The sequence below is a fragment of the Cydia fagiglandana genome, chromosome 21 (assembly GCF_963556715.1).
Source record: "Cydia fagiglandana chromosome 21, ilCydFagi1.1, whole genome shotgun sequence".
Taxonomy (NCBI): Eukaryota; Metazoa; Arthropoda; class Insecta; order Lepidoptera; family Tortricidae; genus Cydia; species Cydia fagiglandana.
Window position 1 is genome coordinate 4,203,994 of NC_085952.1, and position 23,819 is coordinate 4,227,812.

A 23,819-nucleotide genomic window follows, 5' to 3' on the forward strand; every position below is an offset into this window, starting at 1 on the left:
TCTCCATTTTGGAATTCACGGGCCTACAAATCCCGGTCTTTTGATAGGCTTGCGTGGGGATATAGATCCAACACGTAGAGGCCCCTTGGAGAGCTTTAATGTCATGTAGAACGCCTGCTGGAACCCGTTCACAGGCGCAACAATAAACACCCATGAACCGGTCGCAGCAGGCATTGGGACTATTGTAGAAAAAGTGAATAGTATACCGGTCTATGGATTGAAGTTTGGATGGACAATGAGACTGGGCTATTGTAGAGAAGTCCGGACACCTGCCATAACAATGCTAAAACATGTTATCGAGGCAGGTGGTGACTTGCCGCTGACTAGATGGGCCCCTGAAACTGCCGTCGCGAAGACGACCAGGAGCAACATCGGTGTGAGCGGCTCAGGGGTGTCGAGAGGTGTGCGCCGCTTTCTACCCAGTGGCTGTTACCAGCCACTGTGCCAACTCGCGTCTTATGCATCTTTCACTTCCACCCCTGGAGCATATAGCTCTAACGACTCCTCTCTGGACGGCCAATTAAGGCAAGCCAGAGCTGAGAGTCCTGCGGGTCCCCTTGGGGTCCACTCCGACCGACGAAGACACGCCGGAGACGGAGACCCTGACCGACTCTCGGGAGCACTCGGGTCCGTGGGGTCGTTACTCCCCAACAGCTCGCCACAAGCTGCCCTGCGGCATTATTATTATTTATAGGTATAACTAAGTGAAGTTTGAATTTATGTAACGAAGATTTGCTACTACAGATAACGAAATTCCTAATACGTACCCAAGTTTCTAAAGTAGTTTTTTTTTCAATTTGGAATTCAAAATATACCTAAGGGTTCTAAGTAATCAAGCGACGTCTGTGTATGGGAATTATAGTTTGGCAACCCATTTCCGTCAATAAATATTTAAAGGCGGCATATTTAAAAATACCCCATAACCCATAGAACAAATGAATGTCGCAAAAAGTGAGTTTGCCAGAGTAATTAATATATACAATGTGATATGTTTTCATCACTTTAGTTTTAGTTTAGTACAAATTATGAGAAATATTTAATTAGAATTATAATAATATTCAATGATATTTATTTAATGATATATCATTACGCTATGGGATAATCCTGGGAACAATGCTTCAGGCTAATTTAGGGCTAGATTTATGATTTATTTATTTTGTTATTTAATACCTGTTTTAATAAAATAGGTACATAGTTATTACGCTATGTGGATGTTGAGCCATTTAGGGTCCTCGCTAAATTGGTTGTTCAATACTTACGCTATGTATTGTCCAATTTAGCTAGAACCCTAACCACTTGACCGTCCGACGATAGCATAGTATCCGAAAAAAATATGCTCTTAACCGTCCGCGGGAACCTTACTATCCAAAGGGGTGGAAGAAAGATTTGATTTCAGAGCCATCAAACGGAATATTTCAGCATTATTTACTAATTCTCTTGATGCGACAATGTAGCCTAACTAAATAGTTAGCTCTAAAAAAATTTTGATGGCAGTGTAGTTATAATTTTTGTAGAAAATTGCGAATGCGCTGCGCGGGGCGTGCGTCGCTAAAAAAACCCGGACGGTTGACAGGAAAACAGTCTCGCGGGCCGGACGGTTGAGTGGCTAAATGGCTTAACAATCACGAAGCGTGACAGTAGGTAACTATAGCCATTTAGTTCTCAATGTAAATAAATAAATATTAAACATACTTTTACACAGATCTATCTAGTCCCACGGTAAGCTCAATAAGGCTTGTGTTGTGGGTACCCAAGTAACACAACGTAGCTGAATATTGTTTGAATAATAGAGCATGCCGTACTTAATGCTGAATAAGGTAGCTGTATAACAGCTGAATAAGCGTTATACAGACGTTATACAGAAGGTTTGGGCGCAAAGTGGGCAGTGCCCACGCCGCTTATTTCTGAATAACAGTAATGTAATAGCTATATAAGTGTATGCCCACACATTGAATCGCTGAATAACACTTGTATAGAGGCTGTCAAAAGCTTATATACCGCTTTTAAACCAAAGTTATCCAGCTTTGTACACAATGAATCAGTTATTCACACGTTATGAAGCTTTTGGTTCCAAAGTGCATTTTTACAGACAATATATTCAGATATTTGTGTTAAATCAATGATTTGTCTTCCATTTTAATTTGTGAACTCGTGTCAAAGTGTAGTTTCTGCAGTGAAAGCTTACAAAATAAGGAGGACATCACCCATATATTTATTTGATGTTTACATAACTTCAATTTCATTGCGCATGCGACTTTACTGTTAATATATATATGCATTTTATTTAAAATTTTATAGCGCCGCGTAAATAATGCACCGTTTCAAAAGTAAATATAGAAAATTTACTACTCCACATTTAAATTTGTAATTTTTCTGCTGTGTTTAGATGTTTTAGTGATAGAAAATGTACTTTAACAAGTTATGCTACGATAAAACTAGTATTAAAAATGAATAAAATGGGTTTTTCAGTTCATTTTCAATTCCTATATAATTGTAGAGGTTAGAAAGTGAGCAACCGTAATGGCGTCCGACTGTGCTGAATATAAGCTGCTGCCACAGCTATTATTGTGCTAATTTCTGAATAAGCATTCACATTATTCGCGTTACTAAGCAACATGTTAGATAATAATGGTCTTAACACAACAAGTTTTGAATAACATCAGTATAATAGTAATTGTTTTCTCAATCTTAAAGCCTATTAGGGTTCTATACACAAATAGTAAAAACCACATAGATCCTCACTACTTTGATGATAAAACATTATAGGTATGTAACACGGGCAATATTCAATCCTACTTCCCACTAATATTATAAACGCGATATAATATATAAGTTATATGATAAATCTGGGGGCACGGCAGTTTACACAGTTATTTTTTCCGTTATCAGTTCCGACAAATATGTAGTAGGTAAAGGTAACGCAAAGATGTACGACGTGAGTACGAAGATGTATATAGTATGAGTGGTATGGTTACGAGTATGGTATGAATATGAATATGGTATAGGTGCGAAGGTGAGGGTATATCATTCATTCATTCATATTAGTAGCGGGTATCACGGGTATGAGTACAATTAAGTATAGTTTGATATGGGCAGTATTGTTTAGGTATGAGTACGAGTACAGTGTGGGATGGGTATGAGTAGACCCACTTGAAAACTAAAAACAGTCTGTTCAAAATCGACAGGAGAATCGATTTCGCTATGAGGGTGATTATTTTATTTTTCTCATACCCAGTCCAGTCTACAACTTTTTAATGCAACAATATGAATAACTAGCATTTGACACATTGTTTGCCAACTAACAACAACCTTAAATGGCCATTGGTAAACTTTATCTCGTTGCAATAAGGTATGAAAATGGTCAGTTAACAGTGTTTACGATGGTAACTAGCAATTGTTTTACGTCATTAAAAGTAGAGATGCAACGGATAGTTGTTTGGCCGGATTCCGGATATCCGGCCTGGACACTGGCCGAATATCCGGTATCCGGTCGCCGGATATTCGGCCGGCGGAACTATACCTACATTTCGGTTTTTCCGGTGCGCATTCTGCAGGTTTGACCTGTTTCCTAGTAAACGTTCGCGCGGACTCATTTCTAGGTTCGAAATGAGTGCGCGTGCAAGTCAGTGGAATGATTAAATTGTTTTAAAATAATAAACAAGTACGATTATGACCGTGTCTGTTTCTTAAATCCAATTTGTTTACTCCGAAATCATGCAATGTTACTATCCGGTATCCGGCCGAATAGAAGGTCACTATCCGGTATCCGACCGGATAGTAAAATAGTGGCCGGATAGTAACCGGATATCCGGTGCATCTCTAATTAAAAGGACTATGCATCTTGTGTAAAATAACCAATCGAAGAGAATTGTTAAGAAAACTAAACCTCGATTTTTTAAATAATGGTTGATTAAAGAATATGCGTATTTATTCTTGATGCGTTCAAAATAATATAAAAACACGCTCAAGCTCAAAGTAATCAGACTCAAGTAGCACTGTTGACCGTGTATAAAGCTACGGAACCCTCTCCACTGCGCACTTGTTGATACTAAGCAGTAGTTTGAATAGCGCTTCTCATTGCGTTCATTTTGCAGCTTTTAGCAAGAAAATATAGTATATGTGTACTAAAATCGCTATAACTTAAGTATAAGTGTTGTTTTAGTATTTATTATTCAGACGTTATGCCAATAAAAGCCATAATTAACCCATATATGCAGCTACTGAATAACAAATAATATGTGGATTTTATTACAGCTTCCAGTAATAGCGTCCACCTTTATTCAAAAACTAGCGTTAAAACAGAAACTGCAACCGCTTTTATACAGTTGAAAGTCTTCACCGACGCTTCTTTTCAGCATTTAGTAGCCACTATCACATTTTTCTTAATATTGTCTGCTTAAAATCATACAACACAGAATATATACAGCTAATTGCTGCTAATGATGCTATTATGCAGCTTTTAGTAACCACAAATGCTTTAAGCTGAATAATGTCTAAGTAACTGTGTAAGAAATAAGTATTATTCAGCTTTAATATGCAAAACCGATACTATGCAAAATTTATTCAGTATTTATTGGTATAAAGGCCCCACTAGGCCCACATATTTTCTTATTCCGAATTTAGTAATTTCCACCGCATATACACAAAATTTATGGAATCTTAATTTGAATAAGATGATAATTTTACTCTATTATCCTGCTTGTGTGTTACTTGGGTAGGCACTAGACGACGATATGTTAAATAACATAAAGTGTCTGACATATATATTATTAATACATAGAATTTTAATATAATTTTTCAATCTAATGTAATGTATGACGTGCTAAATGTAATGTATATTACATGGTCAATAAATTATCTTATCGTATCTTATCTTAATAGTTATGTAAGTGAACCCAGTATTAAATAATAAAATATTTATACTTGTATCTTGATTTTTCATATCTGCCTTTGCCTATAGAGAGAGACCAAGATACCCTCTGCAGCGATTTCGGTAGCCCAGACTGTGCAAGTGTTATTTTAAACGTCAAACTTCTATGCAAAATGCGCTATGCGTCCCCGAGTACGTTCCATCGTGGCTAAAACTCCACTAAATGGCGCACGCCACGAACGCCTCCCCGTTCCCTTACGTGGCTCCGTTTCGAATATGGCGCTAAAACAAATACCCGATACCCTTTCTGGACACCTTGTACAACGTTTTAAATACAGTACATTTATGGCCCTTTAAATTTTCGACATAGACAGGTAAAGTGCTACTTAGGGTAGTGTAAAATTTTAAAATGGTCGAAGATTTGAATACGATTCGTAGGTAGGTAGGTACCTTTATTTCCAGATGACAGGAACTCTATAGTGTTTTATATTTAAGAAGGAAAGACCTGGATATTCATTGCAGTTGTTTATTTCAGGAAGCCATCTTCAGTACAAATCCAATTCTAATTCTAAACATATTCAAAACATAGACATTCGTATAAAAACTATGAAACCATAAACAATACGGCCAGTATGAATCATGCCCCTTTTTAATGAAAAATAAAACGCCTCATTGACGTTGACGTGACAGGTGACATTTGACATGACTGGTCATACTGTAAACAGAAATTTTACAAGTTATTTTTTTATCGAAACAATCCTTATAATTAAATACATCTGTGAATAAATGTTAACACAAGTTAAGTTAAATATGACACCAGTGGAAAAGTGATAAGTGTAAATTATACCATTGATATTGGACGACAAAGCAATGTTATAAGATGTACGGATTATAGAGTAAACCAGTATTGTTGTAATTCCTATTAAAGTTATAAATCTAATCGTTTTGGTTTAATTACTTGCCTACCTGTTCTAGTAGTATAGTTACCAGTAGGTACTCTACGTATAACAGTGTCAGTTATAGGAATATTAGGAATATTGGGACTATTGGCACAACTAGGAATATTGGGACTGTTAGTTGCACAATTAGGTGTTGAAGAATGAAATGAATGTTGGCTTTTGGAACTATTGGCATTTGGTGTTGAACATAAAAACGAATGTTGATTTTGATCAGAATTAAAAGCATAAGTATCATGGTTATTATTTTCATGATCTTTAGTATTATTGATACTTATACACTCACTATCAGACTCAAAAGGATAAGAATCATAGTTATCATCATTATTTTCAAAATCTCTAATATTAGTCCGAGTTACACATCCACTGTTCTGTGGACGATAAATATGTTGCTGATTGCGTCTATATAAAACATTATCACTATCTTTAATGATATATGAGCGAGGATGATCAGCCTTAGATACTATTCTACCTTTATGCCAGTTATTATCAGTAGGTTTTTTCTTGAAATAGACATAATCATTATCATTCAAAGGGAGAGACATCCTAGCATGTTGATTGTAGTAAGATCTTGTTTTATCTAAATTTACCTTCTTATGTTCCAAATGTTCCTTAAAGTTTACTACTTTGGGCTTTAAAACAGTGGCTTTAGCCGGTAGTTTTGTTCTTAGTTGCCGCGACATAAGTAATTGAGCAGGAGAGCTAAGATTTCCTCTTGGGGAATTCCTATACTGCAGTAGACCAATATAAGGATCTGTTCCTGATTCATCACATTTTTTGAATATATTTTTTACAATCCTAACACTAACTTCAGCGAGACCATTAGACCTTGGCAAGTATGGACTTGAAGTAATATGTTCAAATTCCCAATTTATTGAAAAAGCTTTGAAAGCTTGAGAGTTGAATGGTGGACCATTATCCGTAAGAAGTTGCAATGGAACACCATGGCGAGCAAAGATAGACTTTAAGTTAGTAATAACAGCATTACTATCACTGCCTTTCTGTAAATGAGCGACTTCAATGTAATTGGAATAACTATCCACAACAAGTAAGTATTTTTTGGACTTATAGTCAAACAAATCTGCAGCTACCTTTTCCCACGGATATATAGGTTGTTCATGCGACATCATTGGATCTTTAGGCTTATTATTCATGAACATAAGGCAATATTCACATTGTTTTATCTTTGACTCTATATCGCTATTGATGTTGGGCCAGTAGACTGTACCTCTAGCTTGACCTTTGGTTTTCTCAATACCTAAATGACCTTCATGTAAAATAGAGAGCATTTCAGATCTCAAAGACATGGGAATGACAACACTTTGACCTTTAAAAACTAAGTTATTAATAACATGAATCTCATCTCTGATGTTCCAATATGGAGAGACAATAGGATCAATTTCCTTTTTAGAATTAGGCCATCCATTTTTGAAGTAAAGTTTCAGTTTTTGTAAAGATTCATCTTTATTAGTGTGTTCAAGGATTTTATTCAACTTGTCTTTAGTAATAGCCAAATGAGAAGTTAATAAATTGACATGAATTTCTACATCTTTTTCTAAATCATTGAAATTGAATTCACAATTAGACTCATCTTGTACAGGAGCTCGAGATAAGGTATCAGAGATATACATTTCTGACCCTTTAGTATAAGAAACTACTAAATGATATGCTTGTAAGGCAATCATCATGCGTTGTAGTCTAGCAGGAACCTCGGCTAATGGTTTTTTGAATAAGGTCACCAGCGGTTGGTGATCGGTCTCTACATGAACAGTGTTACCATATAAATACTGATGGAATTTCTTGGCACCAAATAAGATGGCAAAAAGTTCTTTTTCTATTTGTGCATAGTTTTCTTGAGACCTGGTAAGGGACTTAGACGCATAAGCTATTGGATTTCTCCCATGAAAAATCACAGCACCGACGGCAGACTTTGAAGCATCAACTGACATTCTTATGGGCTTCTTTAAATCAAAATGAGTAAGGACTGGTGCTTTACAAATTAAAGACTTTAGCTTACCAAATTGTTTTTCATGAGATTCTGACCATTGCCAAATATTTTCTTTCTTTACCAAATCTCTAAGAATACTAGTTTCCTCAGCTAAATTTGGAATGTATTGACCTAAGTAATTTACCATTCCTAGGAATCGTTGCAATTCCTTGACATTTGTTGGACTAGGCATTTCGGTAATGGCTTTTATTTTTGACTTATCAGGAGAAATGCCATCTTTGTTGAACATATGACCCACATAGTACACTTCAGACATATTAAATTTACATTTTGACCTATTGAACTTGATGTTCACTTCCTGTGCTCTTTTTAAGAGATTGGCTAATCGTTCGTCATGCTCAGCTTGCGTTTTACCAAAAACTAATAAATCATCTATAAATATCTGAACACCAGGCAAGTCACCAAATAATTGCACCATAGTTCTGTGAAAGATTTCAGAACTTGAATTAATTCCGAAAGGTAAACGAAGGAATTTGTACCTGCCAAATGGGGTATTGAATGTGCATAAATCGCTACTTTCCTCGTCTAAAGGTATCGTCCAGAATCCTGAGCTAGCATCTAACTTGCTGAAAACTGTTGCACCAGCTATATTTGATCGCAAATCGTTAAAAGTAGGAAACGTATAGTGAGGTCTTTTTATAGCTTCATTCAAGCTACGTGGATCTAAAAATACACGAAGGGTACCATTTGCTTTTTCGACTACGACAATAGAGTTGACCCAATCAGTGGGCTTTTCAATTTTTTCAATGACATTTAATTTTTCCATTTTATTTAATTCTTCTTTTAGACGCGTTTGCAAAGCAAAAGGTATTCTTCTAGTGGCACTAATCTTAGGTTTGACACTAGGATCCACATCCAAATGAGCTTTTACTGGTAGACAACCTAGACCTTCAAATAAATTTGGATATTTATCAACGACATTGGGTACTGACCTTGACTTTGAAGATTTTAGACACGACTTTTTAGGATTTTGACTGACCTTTTGTTCTTCAATGTTTAATACCCTTTTGACTATCCCAAATTCATCAATGGTTTGTTGTCCAATAATGGTTCGACTTACAATATCTGCTACCACAAAATAGACCGTTGCTGTTTCATTGTTGGAAAATGTGTATTTTAAGTAGCATCCTCCAACAATGGGTATTTTGTTACCTGTGTAAGAATAAAGTTTATGATTAGCACTAATGATAGGTACATTTTTATCCAAGTCTTCAAGTACGAATCTAGAAATAACATTGATTTCAGCACCTGTGTCAATCTTACATGGCAAAGTTTTGTTGTTTACTTTTAAGTTCATTGTCCATTTACTTTTATAGGAAGGGTTATCTATGCTTGCTATGATATAGATATCATTATCCCTGCGGATGCTTACCATGTTGACATTCTTGTTGAAGAAACAGCACTTTTCGTAGTGGTTACTACGCTTACAAATCCTGCAAGTGACTCCTTTAGCTGGACACCTAAAACGATGTATCTGCCCACAGCGTGTGCATGTGCTCGAACGCGTGTTGCTGGGACTTCTGTTTTCACGACGGTAGTTATTGCTGGGACTTCTGTTTTCACGACGGTAGTGGTTGTTTCCGTTTGACGTTGACGTTCTTCGAGACTGTGACATGCTTCTTCCAGTTGAGCTATTACGACGATGCTGCTGACGGTATGATTTTGAAACTGAATCAACTGTTTGATTTTCATTATTGTTTATTTTAGATGATCGTTCCTGTGACAATTTCATGCTTTTTGCAATTTTGAGACATTTTTCGATTGTCAAGTTGTCTTCTTGTAGTAGTCTTTGTTTTACTTTTTTATCTGATATGCCGATGACAAATTTGTCTTTTATGAGACTCTCTTTTAATGTGCCAAATTCGCAATAGTTACTCAGGTTAGTTATTACAGTGACATACTCTTCGAAATCTTCGTCGGAATTTTGTTGTCTAGAAAAGAAGTTATACCTTTCCACGGTTAGGTTTTTCAGTGGATTGAATTTGGCGTCGAATTTTTCTATTACGTCTTTTAGAGTGGCTGTTTTTCTGTCTATGGAGAAAGAGTTAAATATTGTGAGGCCTTCGTCTCCAAGTAAATTCAGTAATATGGCTACTTTTCTATTTTCCGGGAAGTCGTCGAGTTTGTTTGCTTCAGTATAAATTTCGAATTTCTGTTTCCATATTCTCCATTTTTCTGGCACTTGACTGTCGATTTTTAGCGGTTTAATCGACCCAATTATTGCTACGTCTTTGGCATGGCGTTCTTCTTCATTTTCAGACTCATCTTCTGACACCATGTTTTATATTTAAGAAGGAAAGACCTGGATATTCATTGCAGTTGTTTATTTCAGGAAGCCATCTTCAGTACAAATCCAATTCTAATTCTAAACATATTCAAAACATAGACATTCGTATAAAAACTATGAAACCATAAACAATACGGCCAGTATGAATCATATAGTTCGTTTTAGCATTAGAAAGAACTTCGCAGAAGTAAGCTTGTGGTTCCAAATCCGGCACTTATACCGGTAATAATTTGTAGTAAATTACATATATGTATGTATTGACCATGCTACATTAGATAATTCAATAATTATTAACAATTAAAGAGCCTGACAAAAACTGCACGCTTGCTTCTGTGGAAATGCTAAAAAAACGAACTAAACTAACTAAACGTTGTTCAAAAGAAAGTGAAATAGACGCATTAACCCCATAGTATCATTTACCCCGGTTGACCATTATGACCTTATGTGTAAGGTAGAAGTACTAGTGCTCGACGCTGCACTATACTTCGTTTTTTTAGCATTAGAAATTAGGTAAACAATCTTGATGTGTCTTTTAATTGAAAAACACATTTTAAAAATGAATTACAATAATACAAATATGTAACAATTATGAATCTAATAAGATCATTTATATTCTTCTGCTTTCATAAGTAATAGTTTTTGATTTTTAAAAAGCGTTTTTCAATTAAAAGACATGTCAAGATCGCTTACCTTCTTGCAAGTTCTTTCTAATGCTAAAAAAAACGAACTATAGTATTCAACATGGGCACTTTATGTCAAAATAACATAGGTTAAATTTGAACGCCGAATATTTTTCTGCATTCTTTATTCCTTGTCACTTTGACATAAAGTGGCATGTCGAATACTAGTGCAGCGTCGAGCACTAGTACTTCTTAAACATACGTCAGAGACGTCAAGAGTAACTAGGTATGATTCTTTAAAATACTGAAATTTATAGTTCTTTGTTTATATACAATACAATTGCATCTGTCGCGTAAAATTAATTAGAAACGCTAATTAAGTGTATGAAAGTATTTATTTCTTAATATACAAATATACACGAACTAGGGGTCATCCATTAATTACATCATACGTCAGAGAGGGGGGCTGAGTCAAGAAAATGTGACATGTTCTGACAAGGGAGAGGCGGGAGTAGGGTTAAAAAAAACCCGGAAAAATTCCCGTTTTTTTTTCTAAATGCCATATTATTATGTTTTTTTTCTACTCGTGTACTTTTATCTGTCATTTACATAGCCACGAACGAACATATAAGGCCATACATTATTAATACTCCTTAAAAGTCTATAGTCTATTGCCCAAAAAAGCACTTGTGTCGTTTTAGAGACATTACGACACGGTACATTGCTACCAACGTGACAAACGATTGAATGCATACGGTTGTTATTTAAAAAAAAAAACAAATTTGTACTGAGTTCATTGATACCAACATAATAAAATATACTTTTTATGGTATCATCACTATTGGAAGGTGGACTTCTAAGGCCTGTAACACACTTATACCCTACAGCACCATGACCCTGGTGCAGTGCGATAGTGTGTAACGGCTTTAAAAAAAAACATAACCATAGACATTACTCGTTTGTTTTTACGTTTCCTGCCTTTCCCGGTAATTTCTTGTTCTTTGAGTACGTTGCGTTATCATTTGATTTGCGTTCATAAAAAGTGTTGAAAATGGACGAAGAGGACAACATTGTTTCTACACCTGAAGAAATATCCGCTGCAGCACAAGCAGCGACCAAAATGTGTTGCCTAAGTACTAAATCGCAGCACATATACGACAAATCTTATGAGTTCATGGCGTGGAGATTGGAGCACAAAAAACTTCGTCATTCTCTGAAAACGTCTTATTGATGTATTTTCAAAGACTAATTGGAAGCACCGGATCAGATCTAACTTTTAAGCAAGGTTGGTATAATTATGTTATATTTTTTTTTGATTTAGAGTATACAGTACAACGAGCTATACGAGTATTTATGTACATTTTATATTTTTACATTGAAACTGAATAATTATTTAATAAATTTAATAAATCCTTTTTCTTGTTACAGGTTGCAGTAATATTTGGTATTATGGGTGCTTGTCGCAGATAAGAGCTACATACATATAGTAATACCTATTACTATCCAAAATTTACATTGACATTTTTATAAATAAAATTTTGTTTATAATTTTTTGTATTTTATTTAATATTGTCTACTCATAGAAAAAGCATTGTATGCAACGTTGTACGTATAAGAGGGGTCAAAAAATGCTCATGGCGTATTTATTACCCACGCCACTCACATTTTTTGACCCCTCTTATAAAACTGTTGCATAAAATACTATTTTAAGTATTATTCGGAAAAAAAAAACAATGTTACTTCTAGTTTATATAGGTACATATATTTATCCGAAAAAAAAAACAAAAAAATCGGAAATAAACGGAAAAACGTACTTTAGAAAAGAACTTGCGAATTTTTCGAGACGATTTGATTTAGTTTTTTCGAGAAATTTCAACCCTAGGAGGGAGTCACATTAACTTCATCAGTAACCGAAAAAAATATTAATATATTATTTTATATTTTGTATCTGTACCTACAGTTAAATAACAAATTATTGGAATGATAATAGTGTTTATTCGTTAAATTTTTTATCCTAATCAATTTTGGGTTATATACCTAATGACTAATATTTCTTTGTCAAAAATATTTTGCTAAAATATTAATAATACGTAATTCGATTTGCCGATTTCGTTGAAATGATGTGACGACACACCAGGGGGGGGGGGGGGAGGCGTTTGCCAAATGTGAACAAGCAAGAGTGACAAGGACCCAAAAGGGGTAAAAAAAACTTAGAAATTCGTATGACGTAATTAATGGATGATCCCTACCAGCAGTTATTGTCGAATGAGTTTGTAATATTTATATTTAGTTCAGTCGTGTTATTCGTTCAATAAGAAATGCATAATTTGTTTACTAGTGCAATTTTTCGGCAATATGCAGTGGTGTTTGCGTGTGAGTAAAGTGTTTTTTAGGTTAGATATTTTTACAAACTGCTTACCTGGTTTATATTAGCAACAAGAATAGATAATATAGAGGGGTCCTGTCATTGTAAATTTTGTAGTCACAGTAAATTTACTGCCATCTATCGAGATACGTCTAAAACTCAAAATGAAAACGTATTTTAAAATTATCAAAAAAATGTATATATATGGATAAATGTTTTTATTATTTTTATATCATTTGATCCAAGTTCATTCACTGATATCTATGTGTTAAAATGGTTAAATATGAAACGGTGTCGTCACGCCATCTAGCCGAGCATAGGCTAAAGGTGCGTGCGGCATCTATCCGAGAATGACTTTTTCTTGATTTCCGAGGCACGTTTTCCTTAGACTTTATTCATCTTATGCGAAGTTACATGTCTTTGGCTATACCTATATATACCTAATATTTATATACCACTTTTGTAGTAAACCTGAACTGCCTAAGCCTAGGCCTGGGAGCCTCCTGGGCTTCCCCCGTGTTAGTAAAGTTGGCGAATTCTTCGGAAACAGTACTCCTTCACCCTTTAACACCTGATGATGCTTCCTGGATTGGTTCTATCGGCTTGCTCACGGCGGCGGTTGGTGAGTATCATTATTACAAATGTTGTTGTTGTTGTTGTCCTAAGGCACCCCAGAGGTGCAAAGGGCCTTCACAAGCTCGCGCCACGCCTTCCTATCTTCAGCGACCGCTCTTGCCTCGCTCCAGCTCAACCCGACCGCTCGTAGCTCATTTGTGACGGACCGCTGCCAAGAGTGTACAGGGCGCCCGAGGCCACGGCTTCCGTCCGGCGGCTTCCAACCGAAAGCGATGGTTGCGTTATTTTGTTTCCCCTCTTCGAATAGTATGTCCTATCCATCTCCATTTCCGTGTCGCAATTTCTTGGCCAATGGGTGTTTGTCGGCATATACGCCATAGGTCTTCGTTGCGCATAGTTTTTGGCCAGAAAACGCAAATTACAAATGTAGGTAGCTATATATTATACAGTGTGTTTTCTGTAACAGGAGCAATAAATTAAACTGTAGGATGTACTCCTCAGACTGACCAACATTTGTTCAGCAACTTTTGAAAATAACTCATGGTTTGATTTTTATTACACTTTAAAGTTTATTCTAAGACGCAATGTATTGCAAATAAATATTTGTTAAAAGCGTGACACACACTGATGTCAGCGTACATTGAAGGCAATATTTATTTTGTATTAAAATAGGCCACTGGAATCTCCGAATGTCAAGTTAGTTATGCACAACACAACTCTTACCAGAAACTCGAGTTGTTACCACTGTGTTCTTTCTGTTCATTAATTTTTTTTTAATTTTTTTTTTATCTTATCTATCTTAATTCCTTGCAATTTAATCCCTAAATTTAAATATATATGATAATAATTATAATTTAATGGTTGCTATTATAATATGGTATAAAATAATGATTAAATAGTTATTTGTGTTTGGGTTTGTTAGAATAGTCTTGATAAATATTATTTGGCTATTGAATGAAAAGTACAGTCAGCGACAAAAAACATTGTTTTTAATAAAAAAACTTATGTTTTATTATTATACGAGTTAAAGCTCCCAAAAATTTGTTGGTTATTTTGTTTTCGTTTTTAACTCCTAACTATAATAATTAAATTTTACTCATAACTCAAACAAAGGGGTATAGCTGCGGTTAACATACATCAAATTCTGCACAAATATTTTTCGTTAAGTTAGGTATAACAATATCCATAGATAAAACTGGGTACTACATATTTTGTACGGAGTTTTCCACACTCCCAAAATATTTTCCATTACTTACATAATTTATATCCTTAGAGCATTTAATAACCGGAGCCTTTAAGAGCTTATCCTTCTGCCGAAAACCTTGCACAATTGTGCAAGCTTTTGTATGAACTGACGTTTGTCTGACATGACTATTTGTAGGTTAGGTAAAAATAAAGAGAATAGATAGTATAGAGGGCTATTGCCAAAGTAAATTTTGTTGTCACGGTACATTTACTGCCATCTATCGACACACGATTAAAACTTAAAATAAAATTGAAAATGTATAAATTACCTAATCAAAATATCGTCGGGGATAGTGCAATACCGCGTAACTAACAAATGGAGTAAGGTCCAATTTCTTTGTTACATTGTTTGAATTTAGAACTCTATTGACTTTGTTAGTTACGCGGTATTGCACTATCCCCGACGATATGCCGTTTACAATAATGGATAAATGATTTTTGATTTTTATTGTTCCATACTGACCCATGTTCTTTCACTGATATGTGTAAAAATTGTTAAATATGAAACGGTGTCGTCAACGCCATCTAGCCGAGAATAGGCCAAAGGTGTGTGCACCATCTATTCGAGAATGACTTTTTCTTGATTTCCGAGGCACGTTTTTTTCTTAGACTTTATTTATCTTATACGGAGTTATATATATCTCTGGTAAAAATCATGTACAAATGTGACGTCACACGGGTAAAGGTAGCTTATGGCGGTTGGCGCTTACGCTATTATTAACGTCGCTCCAATATTATTGCGGCGCTATGCGACGTAAGCGCCTGCCGCCATAAGGTACCTTTTTCCGTGGAACGACACAAATAGCCATACATTTGACGACGCAAAAAACCAGCACACTGTTTTTTTATCGAAAATGACAGTTAAGTCTCCAGTTACTAAATGCTCTAAGCATTTATACAGCATGTAAATTAACGAAAAACATTTACTTAAGCCGGCACATAGAGATGCACCGGATATTCGGTTACTATCCGGTATCCGGCCTATCCGGCCTTTTTTTTACCATCCGGCCGGATACCGGATAGTAACATTGCTTGATTTTGGAATAAAAAAATTGGATTTAAGAAACAGACACGGTCATAATCGTACTTGTTTATTATTTTAAAACAATTTTATTAGTCATTCCACTGACTTGCACGCGCACTCATTTCGAACCTAGAAATTCACTAGTTCACTATGAAAAATCGAAATGTAGGTATACTCCCGCTTGCCGAATATTCGGCGGCTGGATACCGGATATTTGGCCGATGGTCAGGCCGAATATCCGGTATTCGGTATCCGGCCAAACAACTATCCGTCGCATCTCTAATTTATATTAATATCCAGAGGAAAAATCCAGGGGACGTTTGTCCTTACAAACAGTTGTAATTTTCTTGTTAAAATGTTTTTTTTCCTTCCAGGTTTTATAGTTGCTTACACCCTCATAGACTACATTGGTCGAAAGCACTGCGCCATCTTGTCGGCCATTTTTAGCACAGTGTCAGCCATCTTGTGCCTCTTTGCTAATGAGGTGTGGATGATCATGCTAGGTCGAGCCATTAACGGATTGTTTGAGGGGATCATTCTGGGAGTCGTGCCGGTTTATGCCTCGGAGATAGCTAGCGTAAGCTTTTTTTCATTTTTACAAGCTTTTATTTAGTTTCACCTGACCGTTGTCTGTCTGTAATCAAATCTTGCAAGTTAAATTTGATCCACTTCCCGGTTTCCGATTGAGCTGAAATTTTGCATGCATGTATAAATCAGATGACAATGCAATATTATGGTACCATCGAGCTGATCTGATGATGGATACAGAAGGTGGGTATAGGAACTCTGTGATGAAACAATGTAACCTAACTGTGTTAGGGGTTTTTTAGAATTGTCTCGATGAGTATTAGTTGTCTGCCGTAAGAAAAGTACAGTCAGCGATAAAAGCTTGTACCAAAAATGAATTTTTTGCCAAAATTTTTTTTTTGTATTTAGGAGGCAAACGATCAGAGAAAGGAGTTCAAAGTGACGTCAATTGTCTTATGCTTTAGTTGAGTTCATTGAGCTTTTCAGCTTTTGCAAAAATGCTTTCGTAAATGTAAGAATGTTCTACTCTACAGGGGGGCGATTTTTGAATTTCGATCGTTTGATTTCGTCACTCGAAAGTCGATGGAAAACGGTGAAATGAATTTTTGAGATATGAGCGTTTTGGAATCGAAAATTTGGAATCTAGTGGTATTGATCATTCGAAATCAATTCTATTAGTAGAATTGAAATGCCTAGTAGTGGAGATATTAATTAACGAAATATATGAAATCGAGTCGAATCGCTCGATTTCGTCACTCGAAAATCGGTGGAAAACGGAGAAATGTTAATTTTTGAAATACGAGCGATCGAAATTTGGAATCTAGTGGTATTGACCACTTGATTTCAATTCTATTAGTATAATTTAAATGCCTAGTAGTAGAGATATTATTGAACTTGCTACTCCCACTGAAAGTTCCATAAGGCTTTTTAGTCATCTAGGGAAAAATAATAATAGCGCTTCCTCTGCTATTCCCACTGAAAGTTCCATAAGACTATTCAGTCATCTATGATGTTTTATGATTTACAGAAGGAAGTCCGGGGTGCCCTTGGAGTGATGCTACAGATATTTTCCTCTTTGGGGGCCGTGATCATGCTCGGCGTTGGACCGTTCATATCCTACTTCAGCCTGAATCTCATGGTCACCGTGTTTGTTATATTGACCAGCATACCTACTATATTTTTGCCGGACAGTCCGAGTTTCTTGTTTTCTAAAGGTGGGTTCTATGAATACATAGTGGCTTAAAAATGCGTTGACAATTTTAACAATGACTTTTTCGGCACTTATGTCATATTTATGCAATGGTGTCATGGAGCACCTGGTTTTGTACCCTTGTGTACCCTTCAACGGCCAAGTCATACAACATTAACTATAATAATAAAGAAATCGCAGTAAGGAACCTTAGACTTGGCACGACTTTGTCTAGATTTCATTACTTTTTAGAGATAAACAAGCAGCTCCATCGAGACTTGGCTAGTTTTTTACAGAATGTTTTTGGTGGGATTTCACTTCTTTTTGTAGAAACGTGGGCATATTGATTTATTTTATTAGATTTTCTTATTTAACACATTTTTTTTCTTTTTAGGAGTAGTTTTTTTTATTATTACAAATCTTTCTTTTCTTTTTTTCCGGTTCTGATTCTTGTACAGTAGCAACAGTTTTTCGTATTGCCCATTCATTAAATCTAATAATTAAATAATAATCAGTAATCCGTCACTAATCATCATATAATGACTTGGCAATCGCACATAATGCTTTACTCGTACCGTACTCGTAAATATGTGTAATGCTCAAACTGCAATTAGCGCTAGCGTTGTGTTCAATTAGAATTATTTTTAATAGGTGACGATGATCCTTTTGTCATTATGCAGCCGTGCGATGGCCAAGTCATTATACGTATTACAAATTAAAGATATCTTATTGATACGGTTTTAACACCCCCTGGCACTGATTAAAATAACCGACTTGGTTTCACATTACATCTCAAAACTTTTTTGTAGTAAAAGCGTTGCGAGACTTGCACCTTTTTACATGTAATGTTTTTGATGGGATCTCATCTCTTTTTGTAGGCAGTCCTTCTTTTCGGGTACTCATACCCATACTATGTATACACATATCATAACTAAACATATCTTCATTCATACTCACATCGTACATCGTAGAGTACCTTTACTTTACTTTACCTACTATTTGTAGGAACTGCAACAGTAACTTTGTAATATCATATATTTATATGGGATTACAAACTTACTTATGCAGTTCTTAGATCTTTAAAACGTGACTGATATTGCAATATTTTTAGGTTTTCCCTTTATGTGGCCATTAAACCCTAACTCTGTACCAAATTTCAGCTCTCTGAGTTTATGGGAAGTACTAGTTCTATTCTGATGATCATGAGTGAGTTTCATAAATGCGAAACTTTGCTTTCGCTTAACTTCGGAACTAAATGACCTACAGACTTGAAATTTTGGATTTTAAGTATGTGATTATAGCTTACTGGATGACCAAAATTTCTTCGTTCTGGTCTTATCCAGAGGTTCTCAAATAGGGGCCTGAAAATGCGGCGAAATGGTTCCAGTAAATATGGTACGGCAGTGTTTGCTTCGCGCTCGACTTGGCGGGGGCACTGCCGTGCCCCCCGATAAATCTTACCTACTTTACCAAATCGGAGTACAGTGGGCAAAAATGTGACGTCCCATGGGTAAAGGTACCTTATGGCGGTTGGCGCTTACGCTATTATTAACACCGCTCCAATATTATTGCGGCGCTATGCGACGTAAGCGCCAGCCGCCATAAGGTACCTTTTGCCGTGGAACGTCACAAATAATAAAAGAAACGTGGTGGTACTGGTGCTCGTCGCGGTCCCAGTACATGTCATCTTGAAACTTAAGTCATTGTCAATAGAGGTGACAGCAGGGTGTCATCTATTAGGCATTAGCGTGTCGAGCACTAGGACCACCAGCTTAAATGCATTAAAATGTAGTAGTGTTGTAGTTTTATTAAAAAAATTGGTGGATATATTGAGTTCCTTGTTCTATAGTTTCTATACAGTTTACTGTATGTCCTTGTACTACAAAGTCTTCCTCTGAGAACGTATGATATTTCGCTACAACTTACTTAGTTTATCTAAATCTCACGAAAAAGACTACAATGAGCTATTCTTTTTTAAAATATCTAGTGATAATGTTATTAACCATACATCGTAAATTTTATAGCATTTTCGGTGCAGCGGAGTGGTGTTAACGGACTTGATATAAAACAATTTCAACAATTAGCTTTGATTAAATATGTTCATATCTTCTTCTTCTTCCTGGCGTTATCCCGGCATTTTGCCACGGCTCATGGGAGCCTGGGGTCCGCTTGACAACTAATCCCATGATTTGACGTAGGCACTAGTTTTTACGAAAGCGACTGCCATCTGACCTTCCAACCCAGAGGGGAAACTAGGCCTTATTGGGATTAGTCCGGTTTCCTCACGATGTTTTCCTTCACCGAAAAGCGACTGGCAAATATCAAATGATAATTCGTACATAAGTTCCGAAAAACTCATTGGTACGAGCCGGGGTTTGAACCCGCGACCTCCGGATTGAAAGTCGCACGCTCTTACCGCTAGGCCACCAGCGCTTAAATATGTTCATATATTAACCTTAATTTACCATTTCCGTTGGAATTATCTATATCAATTCCGTTAACACCACTCCGCTGCACCAAAAATGCTATAAAATTTACGTCGTCTGGTTATAACTACCGTAGACCGGGGTGACTTTGGAAAATTTGGGGTTACTTTGATAGAATTAAAACGGCCATAGAATTACCATTATTCATTATTTACTGAAAATGTTCCTGGAACTAGTTAGATTACTATATTATATTGATATTCACCTACCGTAAAAACTCTCGCATAAATATATATTATGGCTTAAAAACTAGAATTTTAAAGTCGCCCCTGCATTTGAAAGTCACCCCGTTCTACCGTACCTAAACTGTTTAGGGTGACCATTTTGACCTCCCGCCAGTTAGGATAACAATATCTTAATATTCATAATATTCTCGCGCCTCTATTGTTGTTTTTTCATCTATATTGACCCTGGATTAGTGATAGACATTTGATATAGTACAGTAAGAAATTACGCTGTTATTGTGTATTACGTATCTTTTCCAACATGCTAAAAAGGGTATCAGGTTTGATATGGCATGGCGCCATTAATTTATTACGTAAGACGATTTTTGCCAATTTTGACGCCTTCCTTCCCCTATGTTTGAAAAAACGAGAAAAGCCTGACTCCTTCACCCTATATTAGTTATATATATTACGTAAGAATCTAAACTATCTAAAGAGAAAAACGTATGTACACGTTTGGTTTGTTTACAAAAAGAGATAATGTTTTTCCACTTCTAAATAGTTTCCATTCTTACAAGATTTTTTAGTAGATATATTATTGACACAATGAAAAACTAGGTTTATAGGTTTTTCAAAATTTGCAATAAGTACTATTTTTTTTAATGAGATACCTATAAACCTAGAATAAGGTACTTGCGCCTAATAAGGCCAACTTTTAATTTTATTTTTTCATTTTTGATATGAACTTGCAATTTTGTCTATGGTACTAACCATTCTAACCAAACATGGGCGAGAAATTTAAACTCATTTACACTTATAAAAGTATGAAATTTTGAAATTGAGCAAGCTTTAAAACTGGGCCTTATTAGGTGCAAGTACCTTATATTATGCTGAAGCGATCGACATCAAAATCAAAATGATATGTTAAGATTTAGTTATTGGAAACCGTTTTCCCCAGAAATGGAAATTGTATGAAAAAGACCTTTTGTCAGTAGTTATACTTCCCTCTTAATGTTTCAGGTAAACTCGAAGAATCCAAAAAAGTCCTCATCTTCCTTCGATGTTCAGAACATCAAGCCAACGAAGAACTAAAGGCGTACTCAGCAAACAAAACTGACAAAAAATTAAGCCCCCTGACCGCTTTCTTGGACAAAATGTTCCTAAAAAGTCTTATAAAGCCTTGTTGTACAAGTATATTAGTATTCCTAATTGGATATAACTGTGTGGCGACGTATCTGCAGACGATTTTAGACATTACGCGAACGAGCGTAAGGTCGGAAGTGGCGTCTGGTATAATTGGTGCTATACAACTTGTGGCCAGTTTTTCGACTATGTTGCTTACAGATAGGTTTGGAAGGAAACCCATTTTGGTGACGACTTTGCTTGGTTTTACTGTTGGTATGGTAAGTTTTACTACTGATATAGATAAGATTTTTTTTTTAATAGCTTGAAAATTTTTCGTAGGTTAATCTTTAGTAGGTTTAACCCGGGGAGGAAATGAAGAGCAGTGGTCTCCTTCTGCGAAGAAATCATGTCGCAGAAGGAGGAAGCGGAGAGGGTGCGAGAAGCGGCTGCTGATGCGCGCGCGCTTCCTCGCCATATACATACTGATATCACAGAATAAATAATAGTACCATGGTATAATAATATACTCCGCCTGGTACTGTCTTCCCGTCTTTTCGTGGTCACGTGACGGACACAAGCCTACGTCATCATGCGACAGCGCTATATGATAATATGCGATAGCGCTATATATAGCGGCCATGTTATTGTGACGAAGGCTTGTGTCACTCTGGGAAGAGAAGACCATGTTTTATTAGACTATGAATAGTACTAGGTAGGTACAAAAGAAGACTTCACTCTCTAACAAAACGCGTCTGTTACGATCAGGACAGGTATGGCCGCTAGGTGGCGACAGCGCCACGTGCGGCTTATGGCTAGCCACCAAAATTGGTGTGGAACGGATGTACCTACTTTTAGTTACCTGTAGCAAAGATATGCAGTCGGTAAATTTCCAAAATTGCGAAACATTCGTGAACTTCTTTAAGTCGAAATTTTCCATTTCAAAAATTATATATTTTGGACCGTTGGATACCTTTGTTTTCTGTGAATTTTTCTTGAAATTTTCGAGTACTTTTCCGAATTTTGGGAATCTTTCCGCAACGAGTACAATCGTACTCCTATAGTATCCTAGATTTGCGTTGGTTTTATAATTATATTTATTGTTTTTAATATTTCTTCAGGTTGGACTTGGAACATTTTTCAAGCTGACAGAGACGGACACAAAAGTATCCGGGTTCTTGAACTTTTTACCGCTAATATCTTTGATAATCGTCGTATATTGCTACAGTGCAGGTAATTGTTCAAACTAGTTTATGAGAGATTATTACAAATGTAGGTATTCAAATTTACAGTAGTCAAATTATACATTAAAAACGCAAAGCGTGATGTCTCTATTACAGCATTTTGTTTGCGCGTTTCTGGACATAATATGCCTCATTTGAATTAACGTCAAACTTAATATAAACTTCTTCATAAAAAGACCTTTAGTGACGCTTAACTTCAAACTAGGATAAATCCATTCGACCCACGTAACAAATATCTACCCTATTACATTTTCTAAAAACTTACCAAAATCACATAATCTGACAGATGGATTTATCCGACTTTGGAGTTAAGCGACACTTTTGAACTTTTGACATTTGCGGCAGCAGTGCATGCAGTCTACAGCAATGTCGCGCATACTGCAGCAATAACGCTGGTGTCTGAACTGAATCCGAACGATATCTTAAGACCCAGGTTCAAAACAGAAGTCCCGTTGCATAAAACACCAATTTTGTTGAAATTCTGAATATCCTGTTGCATAATAACCATATCTTCAACTTCCAGGCCCGTCGTCCCTTTTCTGGCTGCTTATAGCGGAACTCTTCGACGACCGTTCCCGAGGCATCGGATCCACCACTGCCCTCTTCATAGGCGCCGTACCCGGCTTCCTAACAATCCGATACTTTTCTTCCTTGGTCGACTCCATTGGCGCGGCGCCGACATTTTGGATTTCTGGAATGATCTCTGTAATACTAGCTGGGTTTATAGCATTCGGAGTGCCGGAGACTAGTGGGAAGAATTTTGCGGAGATTCAGTATGAGTTGAGGAATACAGTTAAAAAAACATAGTACCGTAAAACGGGGTGAGTAGGTTTCGCGGGGAGAGTTGGGTTATGAATGGGGAGAGAAGGTTTGAGAGGGGGGTGAGAAGGGATTTTAAGGCTACTGCTACAAAAACAATGTATTCCAATTTAAAATGGGGCTATAGTAATACGTATAATAAAAAAAAATCGATCCAACAATCTTCCAAAATCACCTTTGTATGAAAAACCCTCTCACCCCAAATACGAGGCACTACGGGGTGAGGTGGGTTTTCCTCATTAAAGTCTCAGTCAAAGTTATAAAATGGAACTACCCAAAATAAAATACAAACTAAAATACAAACGTCCGAACCACT

At 36.2% G+C, this 23,819-nt stretch overlaps 1 protein-coding gene across 1 annotated transcript; it reads left to right on the forward strand.

The window, feature by feature from the left end:
• Positions 1–11,632: 11,632 nt before the first annotated feature.
• Positions 11,633–23,491, forward strand: LOC134675362 (facilitated trehalose transporter Tret1-like). Its single transcript, XM_063533573.1, has 7 exons — positions 11,633–11,654; positions 13,573–13,728; positions 16,326–16,528; positions 17,507–17,693; positions 21,339–21,721; positions 22,562–22,673; positions 23,208–23,491. The coding sequence occupies exons 1-7, from the start codon at positions 11,633–11,635 to the stop codon at positions 23,489–23,491; spliced, it is 1,347 nt and encodes a 448-aa protein (XP_063389643.1).
• Positions 23,492–23,819: the final 328 nt, after the last annotated feature.